The 19,738-nt window shown below is 40.0% G+C and overlaps 1 protein-coding gene across 1 annotated transcript in view; it reads right to left on the bottom strand.

Annotated features, from left to right (window-relative positions):
* Positions 1-17,567, bottom strand: part of LOC120799134 (neurocan core protein-like) — a 32,062-nt gene extending 14,495 nt beyond the window's left edge. Inside the window, exons 1-11 of the mRNA XM_040144065.1 lie at positions 17,492-17,567; positions 14,401-14,604; positions 13,198-13,380; positions 12,532-12,706; positions 11,020-11,147; positions 9,933-10,217; positions 9,224-9,367; positions 8,983-9,072; positions 8,730-8,887; positions 8,474-8,636; positions 1,272-2,462 (exon numbers count right to left, since the gene is read on the bottom strand). Of these exons, the coding sequence (XP_039999999.1) occupies positions 1,272-2,462; positions 8,474-8,636; positions 8,730-8,887; positions 8,983-9,072; positions 9,224-9,367; positions 9,933-10,217; positions 11,020-11,147; positions 12,532-12,706; positions 13,198-13,380; positions 14,401-14,604; positions 17,492-17,564 (2,794 nt within the window). The 5' untranslated portion in view covers positions 17,565-17,567. The remainder of the gene's footprint in view (positions 1-1,271; positions 2,463-8,473; positions 8,637-8,729; positions 8,888-8,982; positions 9,073-9,223; positions 9,368-9,932; positions 10,218-11,019; positions 11,148-12,531; positions 12,707-13,197; positions 13,381-14,400; positions 14,605-17,491) is intronic.
* Positions 17,568-19,738: the final 2,171 nt, after the last annotated feature.

The raw sequence follows: 19,738 nt of genomic DNA, 5'->3' as shown, positions 1-19,738 counted from the left end.
GCCGCTTTCAAAGGGAGCAAAATAAATCACCAAAGAAATGTGTGATAGCATGATGTCCGTGGGGCTTTCAAACACCGGGTGATAGGATGTTTCCCGTATGCACTCTCATTATCAAGCGAAAAATAAGTATTAAACCAGGTGGAAAGCCAGGGGCTTCACTAAGATATACAGTGCTGCAGACCCAATCAACAGATTGTGTATGGTGGTGGGTATGTATCCAGGTAACACACACTGAATGTTTTGAAAAAATAAGCCATTGGAGAGGTCAGGGGAAGGGAAATGAAAAGGCAGAAATAAAGGACGATTCTGTCCTTTGACAATCAGGATCTTATTTTCATCGTTATCATAACCAACTTTTCTGTTGGTTATGATAACATTGTTTCAATAGTAATTCCCGAGATTTAGTAATCAACGACTTTGTGACAGCAAAAAGCAGCAGGGCAGGAAACACAAGCAGTCAGACAGCTAACCTTAAATCGTGTTGGGCAAGTCACTTGGAAAACGTAATCAATTACTCATTAATATTACATATGAAAAAGGCAAAGTATTACTGTACTAATTATGCTACAGCAAGCGTAATTAGTTACGTTGCTTGTTACGTTTCATTGCTCAGTTCAGCTCTGTCTTAAAAGGTGCCTTTAAACAACCCCAAAGTCTCCCCACCTATACATCACATGTTCTGTATTTAACACTTGTAAAAATTACTGACCATTAACAGCTAACGCTAGCTTAGCTCTAATTACTGCAAGCAGCACTTCATAGTGAAGCCATGAGGTTCACACACCCAACAGCTATGAACAAAACCAGATTATTTCTCCATGTGGCTAATGTGAGCAAGTCAGGTAATAAGTATTGCTGCGATTAGTTATGTAAAAATTGTAATCAGATAATAATTTTACACTTTGCCTTTTTTTTCTTTCCCAAATAAATTTGACTAACCTGGGGGTTTGTTTAAAACCTGTTTTATTGCCCTGTTGCCCTGTTTTTTTAAGTGATGTTGCTGTGTCCACAGGTCTCCGCAATTAAATTGCTTTAACTATTCCCAATAGAAATTATGGCCAAAACTACAGAAATAAAACTCAAGTTGTAATAAATCAGAATTATCCTTTAACCCTATAGAATTAAAATTGCGCTTTTTTGTGTGATTATAAAAAATTTTTGTGACTAATTACAATAAATATACAGAAACATGGGTACACTTATCAAATAAAATAAAGCCTACCAACAGGGTGGCTGTGTAAAACATCTCAAAACAGACAAAGATTGCTTACTTGTTGGGCCCAGAGTTATGGAACTGACATTAGATCCTCTGCTGCTCTCCTCCTCCATGTTGCCAGGTAACAGGGCCCCTGAGCCCACAGCATGAGACCAAGCAGGCTCCTCCTCATCCGGGGGCCCCGACAGTAAATGAGGATAATCCAGAGAGCTGTTCAGACCTGCTTTCTCCACTGGGACCCAGTGAAGTGACGTTAGGGCATTAGTGGAGCTGTCCTGGTTGTCAGAGTGAGGAGATGGAGATGGGTCTCCTGATCCAACCATTTGAGATGGAGAATGTGAAGAGGGCGATAAGGGTGAGGGTGAGAGGGATGGGGTCTGGGAAGACACTGAGGATGGAGAGGGGGAGGGGGAAGAGGAAAGAGATGGGGATGGGGAGGGAGATTGGGATTCAAACAGGGATTGAGATGGCGATGATTGAGAAAAGGACATAAATGGTGAGACGGAAGGTGATGGTGAGGTTGATGGTGATGGGGATGGAGATGCAAGCAGTGTTGGATATGGGTCTAACGAGACGGACGGGGATGGGGTTTCTATTGGTAAAGCGGACAGGGATTTGGACGTAGAGTAGTCAGCGCTTTCCAACCCAGTTGTGGTGATCACCGTGGGCTCCAGAGGACTGGTAGTGGTAGTGGTAGTGGTGGTCGTGGTGGGGATGGCAGTGGACTGTCCTTTCCTGTGACCCCTCTCTCTGGATCTTTCTCTGGATCTTTCTCTCGGTTTACTTGTTCCAACCGGTCGTCGTGAGACTTGTATATCCCCTTTTGCCTCTGCACCGGTGATTTCTCCACTCCCCTCATCTTCTCCTTTCCCCTTCTCCTCTCCTCTCTCCTTCTCTTCTCCTCTGCTCCTGTCCTCCCCTCTGTTCTTCTTCCCCCTCCCTCTGCCTCCTCTACCGCTTGCTCTGGAGGTCGCTGTCTCTTCTCTCTTGTTAGCAGGCTGGGTTGTGGTCTCTGCTTCAACATGGACCCAGGTATCCCCGCTGGATGAGGTGATTTCGGGTGTAGAGCTGGAGGCAGTGGACGTGTGGGTCTCTGAATTCTCCCGGCCCTTTGTGCTCTCTGTAGTCATTGGAATACTGGAGACAGCCAAAGTAGATGCAAGACGAGTGGGTGAGTCTTCACTGGCTGGTGTAGTGTTTTCCTTCAAGGGACTGCTGAACCATGTACTTCCCCAAGAAAACAAACCTATGGAGGACACAATACAAACAAAAGGAAAAGAATGAGGGATGTTGCGGTACATTTATTGCAGACAGAGAGGAAAGTGCAAAAGACAAAGCCAAGAGTGACAAACGAAGTGAAAAACATCTTATGGATTCTCTCTGTCTTGCCAAGGGACATAAAACAAACACTTCAAGGCTGCCTGATCTATTCGTCAGCTGTTTTTCTCTATCACTGTCTACACTTCAAAATCATCTGCGCTAGCAAGCGAAACTCCGCGGACACTGTGAAGACAGATATTTAAAGAAAAGGTCAGAATAGTGTTGAACATTTCCCTCTACAGTATGTTAAACATTATTGTCACTAGAATAAATATAACCACAGAATACTGTACGTAGGGGATGGATAGGTTAATGAAAACTATGTCATTACACTTACAAAGGCTGTTACACAGGTGGGCAACATCAAATTGCTTGTTTTCAAGGTCTAGCATTCAGCACTGAATGTGAGTGTGAGCTTTCAAAATACCAGTACAGCATGTTCATATCATGTAAACATCCAAGTTGTAATTACAACAAAAAATTGGAATTTTCTGAAAGCTCACGTCAACCAATGTCTGCCGTTCAAAACAGTTACCCCCAAAATAAATGACTTCAGTGCTATATTGTCAAGGCACAGTATTATTAATCCTCACACAACCTAATTGGCAATAATACAAATGTCTTGATTTGTCCGGCGACATGAACACTTGCAGTTTGTAAACATCTCTACCATCCATCTCACATGACCTGAATGTGGCATTGGGCAACTATCAGCATTACAGAGAGACACAACAGTTGACCTTTGAGTTGCAAAGACATCAGTCTGAAAGCTGCACAATTAAAGAGTGTGGCTAAAAAAAATTTATGAGTGAATCTATAAAACCCCTCTGGACACACACACAGACATGCACAATCAGTCCAAACACAATGAAACTGAGGACTGCCACAGTCTCACAAATTGCCTCAGCATTGAATCAACAACTCTGTAACACAGTTTCAACAAACACTGAACGGACAAACACTGCCATTTGAAAACCACTTTCTTCCACAGCCAGAACATAAAAACCTGTAAACCTGTGGAACCCTGGAGGAATGGGAAAGAGAAATTGGCTACATACTGACGAGTTGGATTTCACTCTTTTTCCACCGTCTGCCTTTATTCATGTTTGAGGGAAACCTGATGTTTTCAACCCACGATGCCTGTGCCACAGTGTTAATAATGGGCATCCATCTAAAGAGAGACATTTGGAGACATGATTTGTCTGCCTATGCACCCCTGTAGGAAGGCAAAAAACAGTCACAGAAACAAGCATGCCTCTCGTGTTTCTTGTTCTGCATGTTCTGTGTAAGCGATGCTAAAGATGCAAAAATGTTGCACTCCATTAAAACATACTTCTTAAAAACAGTCTTTGTAATGAGCTTTAATGGGTTTATTTGTACAGCAAAATAGCCTCAACTGTGCTCTAAACCGCACACTGTTTCAATTTGATTGAGAACCTGGGAGAGCCATAAAAACCCTTTTTTTTTATTAAGAATGTGCCTAAATGAGTAAATCTAACCAAACAAATCTTAGTGGCAGCAAATGCAAGAGCTGTTTAAACTCTCAAAATGCTAAGCAGAACAGCTTCAGTGCCTCCTCTCCTGTCTCCATTTGATTTATCAGCTTCCACTAAATTTGTAATATAAAGATTCTGGCGTGACAGTTATACTGTTGACATACTCTGTAGAAAAATTATAAAATAACACAACATGTCTCGTACATTTTATGGAATGAATTCAAAAACTTTTCAAAAACTATAAAAACACCAACTCAAGCCCATTTATATGACGAAATATGACTTAAAAATGCCTTACTCATTTCGGTAAAAGTTGCTTTCTAAATGCTTATGGGTAAATGGGAATTATAATATCTGCAGAGCAAATTCCTACAAATAATAATGAAAATCAAATATGCAAATAACCTTTTTTATAAAGCTAAATAGATAAATATCAGTGTTTTACCACTAGTGTTTGTGTGTGTTATTAATTGATTTTTTTTAACAAACTTTTTATTGAGTTTAAACAAGGAACAGCACAGCAGCCCCCACCCCAGACAGCTATACAGCACATCTGGCAAAAACACAGAGAAATAACTGAATGAGATCCAATTTTTTTTTTTTAAAGTCACAGAAGTAAACCTTAATAGACATCAAACAGGTGTGCTAATTAATCATATGAAATTAAGTAAAATATTTTTTATTTTATTAGAGTTATTTAGAATTTTTTAGAGTTTAGGGCAACCAGTAATCAGTAGCCGTATCATGTTGTGTGTCCCATAATTTGAGTTATGAGAGGGGTCGTCCACTCAGCAAAGTATTTACCCCTTAGAGGTAGGTTTTTCAGGTCTGCAAGTCAATGATCTAGGAAAGGTGACCAAAACTTCAGAAACAGTTCATCTTTTCTGTAATGACAGCCTGTAATCTCTCATGGGGGAGGGTGTTTTTTCTGTACCAGAGGGTAACACTTGGCTGGAAGTCTTTGATGCAAACGTGCAAGATGCACTTTTGAGCAATTAAAAGGAGCTTCTCAAGAAGTTTGTTGCGTAATGTAGGGAGGTGCAATTCCCTGAAGGTAAAGCCTAAGAGGAAAACACCAGGGTCTTTTTTAATCTTTATTTCAAATATCTCACTAATTACCTTAGAAATAGATGCCCAGAATCTGGAAATTAGTTTACACTCCCAAATCCCAGAAGCAATGTAAATACATCCCTCTATCAGAATGGCACTTAATGTAGAAAAGGAGAAAGGGAATGATTTATTTTGTGCAAGGTAACAGGGGTGATACTCAGCCTGTGAAGAATCTTGTACTGTGTCTCCCTAATTCTGTCACATGTAACAATGGATCTGATCAAGTCTATAGGCGCCTGCTGATCATCTACAATATATTCAGTACCTAAATGTCTTTCCCATTTGTAAGAAATATTTGGCAACTCATATGTGTCAGAGGAAATGAGAAGTTGAGAATGTTTTCTATGTTGACGCTCCATGGTAAATCTATATACATCACTGCAAGGGAGGTTTACAGAAAAGGAGGTCACCTGAGAAGATGTAAAATGTCTCATTTGCAGATTACAAAAGAAATGTTCCTCGGGAATTTCAAAAATCTCTTATAACTGCTGGAGGAACAGTAGAGCATTATCTTTAAATGAGTCACCAAGTAAATGAATCCCCCTGGTGCCAGTAACAGAGATGAGCCGGTGCCTGCTGGAAAGTCAGGACTTTGGACTATAGGAGACAGCGAGGATTTCACATTTTTCCCTTCTCTCTCCTAAGGTATGTATGTATATGTATGAAAGGCCCAGTTGTAAAATTAGGCATAGAAAGGCTATCCATATCTGTATGTAGTTGTAATATTTTAAGCCTCTGTTTGGTTTTTTGCTATGCCAAATAAATTTAGAAAATGCCTTTTCTAAGTCATGGTTGATTGTACTGGGTAAGTACAGAGGCAGCATCTGCAGGGGATTTAAAAGTCGAAGGAGGATATTCATCTCAATGAGACTGATTCTACCAAACAACGACAGTTATGCCATCACTTTAGGTCTTTTTTAACTGATGCGCAAATTGTGGCAAAATTAGGTTTCCACAGATCCTTCAAATCTGTGGGTACTTTTATTCGTAGATATTTGAAACCGGAAATTGATCATCTACAAGGAAAATTGTCCAAAACATCTGTGTTATTCAGGGTCCCTAATGGCATAGCTTCAGATTTACAAAAATTAATATTGTAGCCAGATATGTTTCTAAACTCAATGAAAAGTGTCAGGAATTCATAGCTTAGAGGATGCTCCACGTTTTCCATCATTATTCCTTGTACGCCGCTGTTTAACCAGATGTTTTCAGCAAATGGTTCTACTGCTAAGGTAAAGAGGAATGGGCTAAGTGGGCAACACTGGCTGACACCTCTTACCACAATAAAAGGTTCAGAGTGCCGTCCATTAGTTATGACAATAGCTGTTGGTGAATGATATACGGTTCGGATCCATTTAAGGAAGTCCCCCCCAACCCAAATCTCTCCGGTACATCAAACACGTAGTCCCGAATCGACCCTGTCGAAGGCCTTCTCAGCATCTTGGGAGACAGACAGTGCCTTCTGTTTCTTCTGAGAAGTAAACTGGACAATATTCAAAAGTCGTTTCACATTGCTGGTTGAGCAACGTCCAAGAACGAAGCCTTTCTTGTCTGAGTTTATAATAGCTGGGAATAAAATTCTCCAGCCGCCCGGCAAGAGATTTTGAGAGCAGCTTGCTACCAACTGAAATTAAACTGCTAAAGGAATCCGAATACGCATCTGTGAGGGGGCTTACTAGCATTTTACTGAACATTTTGTAAAATTCATTACTAAAACAATCCAGTCCTGGAGCTTTACCTCCCTTGAGAGTACGTATGACTTCTGAGGCTTCTTCATTACTAAATGGCTTGTATAAATCCACTTGCTTGTCAAATAGAGACGGTAACTTTATCGTATCAAGAAGTTTTGCTCTAGCTTCAACAAAAGTTGTGCACTCTGAGCTACAGAGGTCTTTTTAAAATAATATTATTATTTTATTTATATGAGGTACCTAAATCATTCCTATCTATGAGAGAGGGAATTACATTTGGTTCAACCATGAGCCAGATCTGCAAGTAACTGGCGAGGTTTATTGCCTAATTTGACTAACCTTTGTATGGCAATAAAAATTTTGTCTCCATTTTCGTGGTTAATAGGTTTAAAGCAGATCAGGTCCACATCCAGCTTTTTTGCCAGAGAACAACTGCGAGATAGCTTGAATTGAGTCTCCAGAACATGTACTGCCTTTTCTAGATCCAACTGTCTCTTAAGAGCATCTCTATTCTGTGCTGGTGTATAAGATATAATAACCCCACATATATATGCCTTTGTGGATTCCCCCAAGGGTCGAAGTGCCAATAATTGGAGCCTAGAAACATACTCAACTAGAATGGCACTCAGTAGCGCGCACTCCTCCACCAAGGCCAAACAATGCAACACATGTCTGTCTAGCTCCTCTAATGGAAACGTTGGCTGTGCAGCTCTTATTTTCGCCTTCCTCGGTTCGGTCGGTTAAGGTCTTAACTTTTTGCTCTCCGTTTCAGTTATTCTTGTAGTGCTGTCTTCAATGCGGTTACTCAGTCTGTCCAGGGTGGACTGCAGTTCAGCAAATTTTCTGCTCCATAAGGGTGCTAATCTTCTCCGTAATATTGTGGGCAATAACACTATAAAACTTTTTCCTTGAATGGCACGCTGTCGCCGTCATCCATGCTAAACTTAGAGCAGGCCACGTGAGACTTTTTCGCTTCAGAGCGTGTTCTCCTCTGAGTTTCTAGCAAAATTACTGTTTCCTTCAGCTCAAGTCACCTAAGTAACTGTGTTTTAATTGATCAGAAATAAAAATAATTGGTCTTCAAGGTTGGAGGCTGGCGGAAATTATCCTCTCACTCTGAATGCCTCATGTGACCCCGTCATTTGATTTTTATCTGACTCCATTCTATTTGATTAGAGCATATCTAATACGTTCTTTAAATTTTTCATTGTTAAAAACTAATACTGTTTGATCTTGTAACATTTTCCAAAGAGGTCATGTACAAGTAAAGGTTAAAACATTTTTGCCTATTCAAATTGAACCCCAGTCTCAGGAAAGCAACTGCCTACAGCTGGAATTCGTTCAGTATCACACTTGGTGTCACAAATCTTTAGTGACCCTACAGGAGAGGTAGCCTGAGCTACACAGAAAGGTCAGTGTGGCTTTAGTTTGACTCCAAGCTAGTTTTCGCTTTCCGGATGTGAGGCCAAAGGCCTTTGTTCCAGGTGAAACATCATTGCTTTTTCCCTTTTATACCTTAATGCTTCTCTAATGAACTACATTCCAGGGTCTTGTTTGTGCTCTAATGAATGGACCATCCTGTTGTGTTGCCCAACATCACAGACTGAGAAAATTACACGCAAAAATAATAATCCACACACCTGATGATGCTGTAAAGGACGGATTTGACTCTTTATCGGTCTTTTTTGTAGCTGTCTCCTCTTCCCCTGCCTGTTCAATTGGGGCTTGAGTTCCCTCCTCATCTCCAGTCCCCACCAGGTAGTTCCAAGGCTTCCAAATGGACTTGACAATCTTTGAGATCACCTGAAATAATCATAATAGAAATTTAGTTTATTCAGCGATGCAGTATTTTTCAGTATTTTAAACTTTATAACAAATGCTTAAAACCAGACCAACCTTCTTCTCAGCAGGAGTCGGGTGAACTGGGGGTCGGAGAAACTCCTCTGAATCAGGACCAGGCTCCATCAGCTCTCCCCAATCTAAGGAGCTCTGTCCTGGGATTAGCTGGAGGGTCACATAGGATCCTGAGGACTCTGAGGACCAGGGGTCTGTGGCTGAGGATACAAATGGGTGAATGATAATCCACGGTATCTTTGGTCAATACAAGCAATCTTTTTTTGCAGGCATCAATATTAGTAATCAGACTCACAAGCATCAGCGCTGTGTAGAATGGCTTCCTTTTCAAGGTCAACCAATCCTGTCCAGCTGGAAGGTGAAACATCATTGCCATCTGAGGATCCTGCATGGATGAATGTGCAGAGAACATTATACCTGTACCCAATTATGTGCATTCTTACTGTGTCTATTGTTACTGATTGGATGGTTGATTCTCCTATTAATCAGCTGGTTCATGCTGCTACAGATCTGCTTATCATAGACAAATGTAACACCTCTGGTGGTGGTGGTTTGCTGTGTAGTCAGGTCAGGACTGGTTGTCCCTGTAGAGTCAGCATCATTTAAGCCTGTGAGGTAGCTCCAGGGCTTCCACAGGGAGGTGTAGATCTGAGAGATGGAGCCAGTATTCTTCACTTTAGCTAGGAAAGAAGTTGGTGAGATTTGCTGTTCAACATGGCAGTCACTGAAGGATCTTATCCAGTTTGTTTCAAAGTATTACTGTGTTTTAATTTTGCAGAAATCAACACACAAGCCTCGACTGAAAATGAGTATCTAGATATTTAACTTTAAGCCATCTTGTCCTCTTTTTCTCTCTCTCCCACTGCTTCTGTCAGTCCAGCAGTTTCACAGGTACATGAAAGTGGGGTAAATAATGTGGATCAGAAATCAGTGTTGCCATAGCTACAACAGTGGCAATGACACTTATGTTCATTGTTACTACATAAGAAGCACTCAGAGCTTCCACAGCAACATCAACACTTCTCTTATGAGTGAGATGGTTGTTAAATCAGTATATTCATCCATTTTTGATCTACACACTACAATGAATGCAACATCATTTCAAAACAGTACAATAGATTGACTCATGTTTTATTGCTGTCTAAACAATCCATAATGAGTTAGCTCTGATTTTTCGACAGCCTTTTCCATAAACAAAAATAGTGCACAAATGCAGGCATTGGTTTTCATCCTATGTTACAATACCTCTGTAGCAGTAAGCATCATATAGCGCTGTGATGTTGTCAGCAGTGCGGTTGGGTGTGATGGTGTGGACTCCCAGCTGGCTCCCTCCACAGTCCGGATGAGGCCAGGTCACCGGGTAGCGAACGCTTCCATCAGACAGCCAGCCTGGGGCGCAGCTGTCCAGGCCGGCTCTCCAGGCCAGATAAAGCTGCCCCACCGTGGCCAGCTGCCCTCCGAGGGACACACAGCGGTCTGAGGCTGAAGACAGAGACAACCTGCCTGGGACTGAGGAGTGAAACACCTCACCTGCACAAGGGAGACAAAAGACAGCGGGGTTGTCGAGAAGCAGATAAAACCTGTGGGATTTGAAGCAGGGAGACACCTAGGTTAATATGAAGAATATGAAACCACACATAATATTTAATAATTGTCCTGGAGCTTAAAGGATAAGGTTGATGATATTTTATATCTTTTTTATCCTGTCTGTGCCACTGAGCTCCAAGCACACTAATTTCTACTAAAGGCATAATGAGTCTATAAAAGCATGTAACAAATGTAAAGTTTAAATTTTTTTAAAGCATGCTTAATAATTTCCTAAAACAGGTAGGCTCTGTGGTTATTAGCAAACATTATTCAGAAAGGAGTCATTGTTGCATTTGTTCAGGACTATTTTTAGCCATGGATTAATACAAACATGCTGCAGTAGTAAGTATTTACAACAGCAGGACGGTGTTTGTGGAACTAGCTCAAAATAAACCCCACTGGATCAATATAGGCTGGCCACGGTGGGCCACGGTGGGGCAGTGAAAAAGGTGTGACTGACTGATGTGTGTGTTGTTTTTTTTTTTAATAGATTTTGAACAACACAAACAATACTTGTTAGCAGGATCAATTCACTGTTGCTTTCTGGTATATTCATTGGAATAGAAAATAATATTCCCTGGCTTATCCTTCAATACTGTAGCTGGTGATCAGTGTAAAAGTGTAAATTCAAAAGCAGGTTTTTGATGTATTTTGTGTGTGTGTGTGTGTGTGTGTGTGTGTGTGTGTGTGTGTGTGTGTGTGTGTGTGTGTGTGTGTGTGTGTGTGTGTGTGTGTGTGTATGTACCATCCAGTTGCTTTGCAAAACAGTACACATCAAATAGCTCTTTCGGGTCCCTCTTCCCATAATTCCTCACTCCAGCAGAGTACTCCGTGTGTCCATAGCAACCAAGCTCTGGCAGCTGGACAGAATAACTGTGGAGACAACCATGTGGGAGTCATAAATGGTAATAAACCTTGTTTCTTTTCACTAATCATAGGAAATAAGTAGCATAAATACCTTGTGGAGATTTTATTGTATGAATATTATCTCAGCTCACATATCAAAACTTAAGACTTTAAATGTCAGTTCCAAATTCTCTTTTAAAGGGCAAGGGATTAGAAAAGATTAAAACACAATTAACGGAAAAGAAAGAACAGGGGGGAAAAGAGGAAGATGATCCTGAAGCAGATGACGTGACAAAACAAAAGAACTGAATATTAATGCAAACAGCCTTTGATCCAAGAAGAGAGGGAAAAAAGGTACACAAAACAAAGAAAATGTATTCAAATTAGAGAATTGGCAGGTATATTAACCAATATGGCAGTCTTCAAAATAAATCAGTTACTTGATCCATGGGAATCTGCAGTGGGTTTTTTCAATTAATCATTTAAGGGATTTTTTTTTTTAAAGGAATAGTTCAACTTTCTTGACAAAAGTTAGATGAGAAGATTGATACCAGTCTCATGTCTGTACAATAAATGAGGCTACAGCTAGCAGCTGGTTATCTTCTCTTAGCAGGAAGACCTATCAGCACCTCTGAAGCTCACTAACACCAACACATTATTCAGCATGTTGTTTGTTTAATCTGTACAAAAACCAAAGTATGAAAACAAAAAACTCAGGCTAGTTGCTTTCCTGTTTCCAGTCTTTGCGCTAAGCTAACCTCCTGCCGGAGTTTGCTTTATATTTAGGGTACAGCCATGAGAGCGGTGTCAATCTTCTCATTTAACTCTTGGCAAGAAAGCGTATAAGCATAATTATCAAACTGTTTCTTTAAGCAAAAATGCCCAAAAATAACTGGTTTCAGCTTCACAAATGTAAAAATGTATTTGTTTCTTTCTGCCTCTTTGATAGTATAGAGTCACCTGAGCTCTGGGAAATTGTGATGGGCACTTTTCAGTGTTTTTCTGATATTTTATTGACCAAATGATGAATAATTTTCTTAATATTAAGGCTTCAGTTGACGATTATTCTCATTACCAGTTCATTTTCTGATTCAATTCGTTTGGCCTGTAAATGGTCAGAAAACTGTGAGAAACATCTACCAGGTTTCTCAAAGTCTAAGTTGATGTCCTCAGATGTCTTTTCTTATCTTCACAGCAGAGAAGTTGATACGAGAGAACGTTTGGCATTTTTTTCGGATTTATTTTCTTTTGATTATTCAACTAATAATTTCAGCCCTACTTCAGATGAATCTATTATAAAAATAATTGATAGTTGCAGTCCTGCTTCAAAGCAAAGCAGGACTCACCGTAATTAGCGAGCAACAATGTGTGGGTGTGACAAGCGGAAGTAAGTTATTGAATGTCCTCTCACCGTATGGTCTGATCATCCAACCAGCCTGCTGCACAGCTGGCAAAGCCGTCATAGTACGCTGCCCACAGCTGGTCCGGAGTGGCGATCTGAGCAGAGTTCTCCTGGCAGGCCCGCTGTGCGTCTGTAAATGAGAGGGCGTAACGGGCACTGGGAGCCTGGTAGTGAAACACCACACCTACAGGGGCAGACGCAGAAACAGGTATTGAGGTAAACTTCTTCAATTCTTTTTATTTGCGAGATATACTAACACAGCTGAGTTTAAAATCAATAAATCAGTGGGATGTAATCAATGAACACGTTAATGTGGCCTCAAACAGATCAACCTACCACTATTTTTCAGCAGAAATTTCACAAATCGGTCCAAATGCTTTAATAAAATGAATTACACAATTGTTCAAGCAGAAAGCTAGATAATACAAACAACACAAACCCGGAGAACAGTAAGCTAAATTAAGTCAGTCATTGGGATATTGATATGGTGAATCAATATTATTGTTTAATTAAATAAAAAAGCTTAAAAGGGGTTGCCTATGTTCCCGTTTTAAAGCAGCCATTATCTTCTTCAATTTAAGCTGACTTTCTGCTTAGTTTAAATGTTTCCTTTAGGGAGTTGTGGCACCAAACTTTTCTCACAATGAAATCCCCGTCAGCGGCTGTTGTACTTACCGGAGACCACCAGGGGCACAGTGTCTCTCTCATAGTCGTTACCCATGACAACCTGACAGTGGTAAGTGCCTGAGTCATTGGTACGGAGACTGGAGATCTCCATGGTAGCATTCAGAGGATTGGCAGTGTATCCTGACAGCATGACACGGCCACTGAAAGCCTTATTCACCTTGATTACGCCACCTTTGGCACAGAAAAAGAGGTTTCTTCATTACAAATTTCTACTGGCATCCTGCAGATTTTTACAGATAGAAAATAAACGTTAAAAGCTGGAGATAAAATTTTTATTACCAAATTTTTTCAGATGACTTTGCTAAAATCCTGGGAAACCTTTTACTTAGAGGGCTTATCTCATTTTACATTAACTTTTACATTAACTAATTTGGCAGACGCTTTTATCCAAAGTGACTTATAAGCGAGGGACAACACTGAAGCTTCAGTACAGTAGGAGACCCTGAAGTAAGTGCTAAGTACTAAATCTGTTCAATTAGACAAAGTGTAAGGAGATCAGGTAAAGGAGTGCACAGAAGTGTGAGTGAAGCAGGTTAGGGTGTTAGAGGTGTTAGGACAGGAGGTGCTCCCACCATGCTGTTGTAAGCATGTTAAGATCTTTGTCATTGTTTAGCTTTGGAGGCCTTCAGATTCATTCAGATTCATGATTTTTTTTTTACAACAGAAAAAATGTGTGATCAGCTTTTAAGTTGATATGGCAAACTTTTTAGCAAACAGTTGCCTATTTACACATCCAGCAGATACGGAGCAAGATTAGCATTAATTTGGAGTTGTGTTTCCGGTCACCCGACTAATGTAAGTCAAACATTCACTCTCTTTTATCGCAGCTTGGGTTTGGTCTACACTCATTGACTAGGGAAAAATCTGGCTCTTTAGCTGCTAAATGCTGCACTATGTTCACCTGTAAGTTGCTAACTTTATGTCTCCCGCACACCAAAAGAATGAACTGAAAGATGCTAAAACTATAAAGGGGCCTTAGGTAGATTAATTCAATCTTCACCTAGCCTTGACTTTGCTAAAAATCTTCCACTCAGACAAATTTGAAGTGCTTACAAGTACAGCAGAAAACCAAAGAAGGTTTATTGTTTTAATTCCAGTACTTGCTATTGTCATCTTGTTAAGTTCTTTTTCTTGTGAGGCCTTTAGATTCATTCTTTAAATACTCTCTGTCATTGTCACATCACATCTTACCTTTAGCTGAGAGCACAATCTGCTCTGGAGAAGCACCCTGTCCTCCTGCTGGCAGCCTGGTGCGAGTCCACAGGAGGTGGGGAGGCTGGCTTGAGGAGCTGGTCTGGAGGTTGAAGACACAAGGGAGGACGGCTTTGCCTGCCAGTGTTTGTTGTACTGTAGGATGGGTGATCCTACGCATGTTCACTAGGGAGGAGGCTTCAACTAGCGAGCAACAAAGAGAGAATAGAGCATAATTGGATTACTTAATTAAAAAAGTTAGAGGACATTTTGCTAAGGGAGAGAAAAAGTGCAGTAAATAATTTCCTATAATGATAACTTAGGCATAAGTCTACTTTGAGAAAGGGTTCAGCAGATATAAGCTTTTTGGCAGACATGAATAAGTCTGCTGGTTGATCAGGGTAGATGCTGTATGTGCAATAAGCAGCCAAGGATATACGCATACGTAAAGTCTAGACTGTACAGTAGCTTCTAACCATGGCATCTGTTAATAAGACCTCCAGGATTCATTAGCCATGTCTCACACTCATATTTCCATACAAGAATGAGGAACTTGTTTTATCATTTCAGCAAAGGAACACAACCCAGGCACTCACACACACATCTTTACACTCAAGCTAAAAAACACACACCCGTGACTACAGTGGCTCACAGGCTTCAAATTAATTATTTAAATTTCTTTTGAAATTTATTTAAAGTTTTACATTCCTCTTATTTCCTATCTCTGTTTCCTCACCATTCACACAAATGACTTCAACTGTCACAAAGACAATTCATTTAAAATTATATCATCCCAAGAAGCATCGATGTAAAGGCGATGTCACTGTAGGAGTTAGGTTCATGGTTCGGCGGATTGATATCAGCCACTCCCTGAGTCTGGTTGCCATGATATACAGGTTCAATGTAACCATGACAACAGGATTACCTACACAGACATTATCCTCCGACCAACCAGTTCCTACCTCTTTGTGGTAACATACCAGGTTTCCATTTAATTTAATTTTATTTTATTTTATTTAATGTATTTAATTTCATTTAGTTTAGTTTAATTTAATTTATTTTTTCTATTTTATTTCATAGAAGGTTGAAATTCTGCTCTTATTAAATTTTTTGTAAAAACTTCTTCTAACCATAAAACTTAATTTCCATCAAACTAAATTTATTTATTCATATCTCCATGACATCTGGGCATATTCCATTTGCTAAAGATTTTGAGATGTTAGTAAAAGAACCTTGAGTTAAGAATTTTTGTAAACTTTCATTTACTTTTGAAAATCAATGATTAAAAACACACTACCCTATTCTCATTAATAAACCATAGTGAGTTTATCGCCTTCTGCTCACAAAATCAAGGAGTAACATGGACTGTAATGTGCTGTCAACATACCAACAAAAATCCAGAAGACACCATTACAAAGGTTTATTAAACTTAAAACAAATTTGTTCAAAGATTTTTGCATTTTTTCTCTTTTCTTGCTCTCTACATTTAAATTTTCACTGGTAGTCAAATACACCAACTTTTGGAAAACTAATATGAGTCTAACAAGAGAACCTGTGTAAAAAAAAAACTAAAAAAAAACAAAGCCTTATTCGGAATATTTCACATGGTGGAACTGAAACCCCGAAAGATATTTCCATCTGCATTTAGATTGTACGACTTTCACAAGCTGAACCCCGTGAGAAAATCTCTCTGAGCTGAAGAACGTTGCCACCGCCTTCCCTCCAAATCAGATTTAATCACAGAATCACCAAGGAAAAGTATAAGAGCCAGAACAAGACGGAGAGCAGGAATGAGAGTTGGATGCAGGGAGAGGGGGAGTCTTAGAAACTGAATGGTGAAAACTGAGGGACTTTGTATGACAAGTGTACCCTGTAGCATGGCGGTGACAGATGGGACAAAAGAAAAACAGCCTAAAAAGAGGAGCAGAGAGCTGGAAGTGACATGAAAGGACACTCTGTCATTAACAGATGCCATCTCTTACTCCTGTCAGTCTCCCTCCCGAGTCCACTGAGCTGTTTGGATTTCAGATAAACTGCAAGCAGGGCTTTATCAATGTTTCTTCAACTGAATCTGCAGACTCAGTGTCTTGATCACATCACTAAGAGTTGCCATGGTCAAAAATGTCCTAGTTTGATAGCTTGTGGTACTTTGTTGACTATTTGAAGGCAACTTAGTGATGATGAACTTGGAAATTACTGACTCAGAAGTGAAATAATTCAACATAAATATTTTAACAGCTTGTAACTTGCAACTTAAAACATAAGAATCATGTCTGGTCTTTGTATCTGAGAGTAATAGCAATTTTTTTTTTTTATTATTTTGAATTTTAGTAGTAAGGAGATCCTTTTGTTTACTCTTGGATCCTGGATAGTGCAACAAAAAACGATAAAACATGATTGAATGTAGATTAAAAAAACCTTCTCCTGTCAGAGCATAATGACTACTAAAGTTATGTTTTAGTTTTGGAAATGAGAGATGCAGTTTCTCCTTTTAATGAAAATCCAGGCGGACCAGCTACCACCATGCATGCCAATTGCAGGAAAACTAATTAAGGAGAGCAACTTATCTATACTACAGGCAATCAGCAGGCTGCATGTGGGAACTCAAACCTGCGATACTATCCACCAGAGACTAGCAGATCTGACATGTTTAGTCTTTTTGTTCCATAATTGTGAATTTTATGCATAGTTGTAATGGAACAGATGGTTGACTAAACTTGCACAAATGGGTTTGGAGGTGTTCCAGTTCAACCCCACTGAGCATGTCTGCAAACATCCTCAACATGTCAGCTTTCACTTACAACACTCAAATTAGTACAGACCCGTCTTGTGTATTTATGTCTATGGAAAAATTAATGTGGGAACTCGGTATTCTGGTGCAGCTGCTCCTCCTTCCTTTCATCTGTCTTTTTTCCTTTCCTCTTGTCCCATCCCTGCCTCGTCTTTCGCTGAACATGCTTGTGTGCCGACATATTCTGTTTCCACTGACTGTTGTTCCTTTACATCCAAAACTGCTGATTAGAGTCTGCAGCACTTGGAGATGAAGGGGTTGAAGGAAACAAAGAGTGGAGGTAGGAGACAGAGAACTCACCCAAGCCTAAACAGAGCAGCAGCATCAGAGCAAAGAGGATCTGCCGCCCAGCTGCACAGAGAGTGAGCACCATCCTGGACCTGCAAATAGAGAGAGAGGGGAGAAGAGAGCACTGAGACAGGATCAAGAAGGAAGGCTTAATCAGTAGTAAGAAGCGCAAGCAAGCCAAGGTGACACTTTAGATAAAATTTAGTTATTCCGTACATGCATAATTATTTTTAAATGTTAGAATTTTTTGATACAGACAATTTGTCCAAGACAAATGAGATTTCCTTTTGGACAATAAACTGAATATCTTATTTTATGAACTGTAAATGGTGCACATCTTAAACTTTAGTCGCAGCTAACTTACAATTTTATTAGTTCCTCTATCTTTCAAATGCAAGCATATTATCACTGTGAATCAATTTTTTCATCCATATTCATATAATAAGATGACACATTTCTGCACACATCTGTATCCACTGTCATGACCCCAAGCATTAATATGCATGCTTTCCTCTTGAAGACAAAATAGGTACTGTAACTTAAATTTACAGAAGTTACGGATGTTGTCTGTTAGCATGAAACCCTTAACATTTCATCCAACCAAATTGCTCTCTGTGGTTAGGCCAGTGCTCTGCATGGAAGCTTGCTGCCATCGTGTGTGTGTGTGTGTGTGTGTGTGTGTGTGTGTGTGTGTGTGTGTGTGTGTGTGTGTGTGTGTGTGTGTGTGTGTGTGTGTGTGTGTGTGTGTGTGTGTGTGTGTGTGTGTGTGAATGGGTGAATGAGAGACAAACTGTAAAGCGCTTTAGATAAAAGCGTTACATAAATGCAATCCATTTCAGGTGAAACAGTTTGGTGATTTTCAATGTTGAACAGATGAAGGGCTGTTTGCTCCTGGTGTGCCTGAAAAACCTCCACAGCTGTTTGACTTATAAAACCGCTTCAAAGCTAATTAGACCAACTCAAATTCATCCAACTGTGATACAAACAAAGCTGTGTTTCTTGGTTAAAAGTTAAAAACTGAGACAAAGGGTTTTCAACTAAAGGAAATGAAACGTAGTGTTAGTGCTGCCCTTTTCTGACTCTGTTGATTATGTTCACACACACCCGTATACATGTCCATCATCTTAATGTGCTGTCTACCATGACAGCAGTTTTCACAAGTTGAGGTAACCATCATCTGCAAAGCCCCAACAGGTGTTAAAGCAGCAGCATGAAGTCTTACCAACACAAAAACTAAAGCCAACCTTCACAAGCCTTTTGAATGGGCAAATAACATATACCTTCTTTAGTTTTTCTGTCATTTATTGCTGTTGCAATGACTTGCCTGCACCATGACCATTAACCTCCCCATTATATACAGCTCACCACTGGCCAGACCTATAAAAAATACACCAAATGCTCCAAATGGCCTTGAACACCCAATCAGTGAAAAGCCAATCTGAGGCAAGAAAGGTGATTGAGTAGTATGCACACAGTATCAATAACAGGGACAGATAATGTGTCATATCCATTTTATTTTATCGGTGTTATGATATAACAACTAATGAATAACTGCATCTGTAAGTACACTTAAAAACCCAGACACATTTAACTGGAGCTTTGGTAAATTACTCATTCAGTGCTTTCCAACCAGGGAGCTGAGACAGACCATTGTGTTTGAGAGGCTGTAAACCGTTGGCACTGCAGTGAGACAAAGTGACCTTTGAACCCATTCACTGTTGGAGATGGGAGGATGCACTATTGGATAAATTACATTTATTTGGATTATCCACAGTGACTTACATTTTTCACCCAGGACCCACTCTACCACCTAAGTTACAGCTGCATGTATTACTAATACAAAGGATGGTATCCACCGGTCTTGTACCTGGCTAAAATAGGTTATCAGACATTGTATAGTCAGGATTGATCTTATGCCAGACACGAAGTGATAAATGAAGAAAACTGGAAGTATAAGACTGGATTAACTTTCAATACACTGCAGTGAAAAAGTGATTCTGGTGCATTCCTACTGCACAACATAGAGGAAATCCTACCACACATCAGAAATGAGTTGCTGACTTTGCCAGAGGATTTGGCTTGGGGCCCAAAGCTTCTGAGCTCAATGGAGACATGCCTGAGACGGAGCATCATTGCCCTGTACTGGTATGAAATGGAGATGGAGAGGAGAGTATGCTGTTTGAGGTAAACACAGCCTTGTTTTACCAAGCTGATCTTGAGGGGAGTTAGGCAATACAAAAAAATTATTCATTTACTTGT

The sequence above is a fragment of the Xiphias gladius genome, chromosome 14 (genome assembly GCF_016859285.1).
Source record: "Xiphias gladius isolate SHS-SW01 ecotype Sanya breed wild chromosome 14, ASM1685928v1, whole genome shotgun sequence".
In the NCBI taxonomy this organism is placed as follows: domain Eukaryota; kingdom Metazoa; phylum Chordata; class Actinopteri; order Istiophoriformes; family Xiphiidae; genus Xiphias; species Xiphias gladius.
This window is presented reverse-complemented; position numbering and strand designations above follow the sequence as displayed.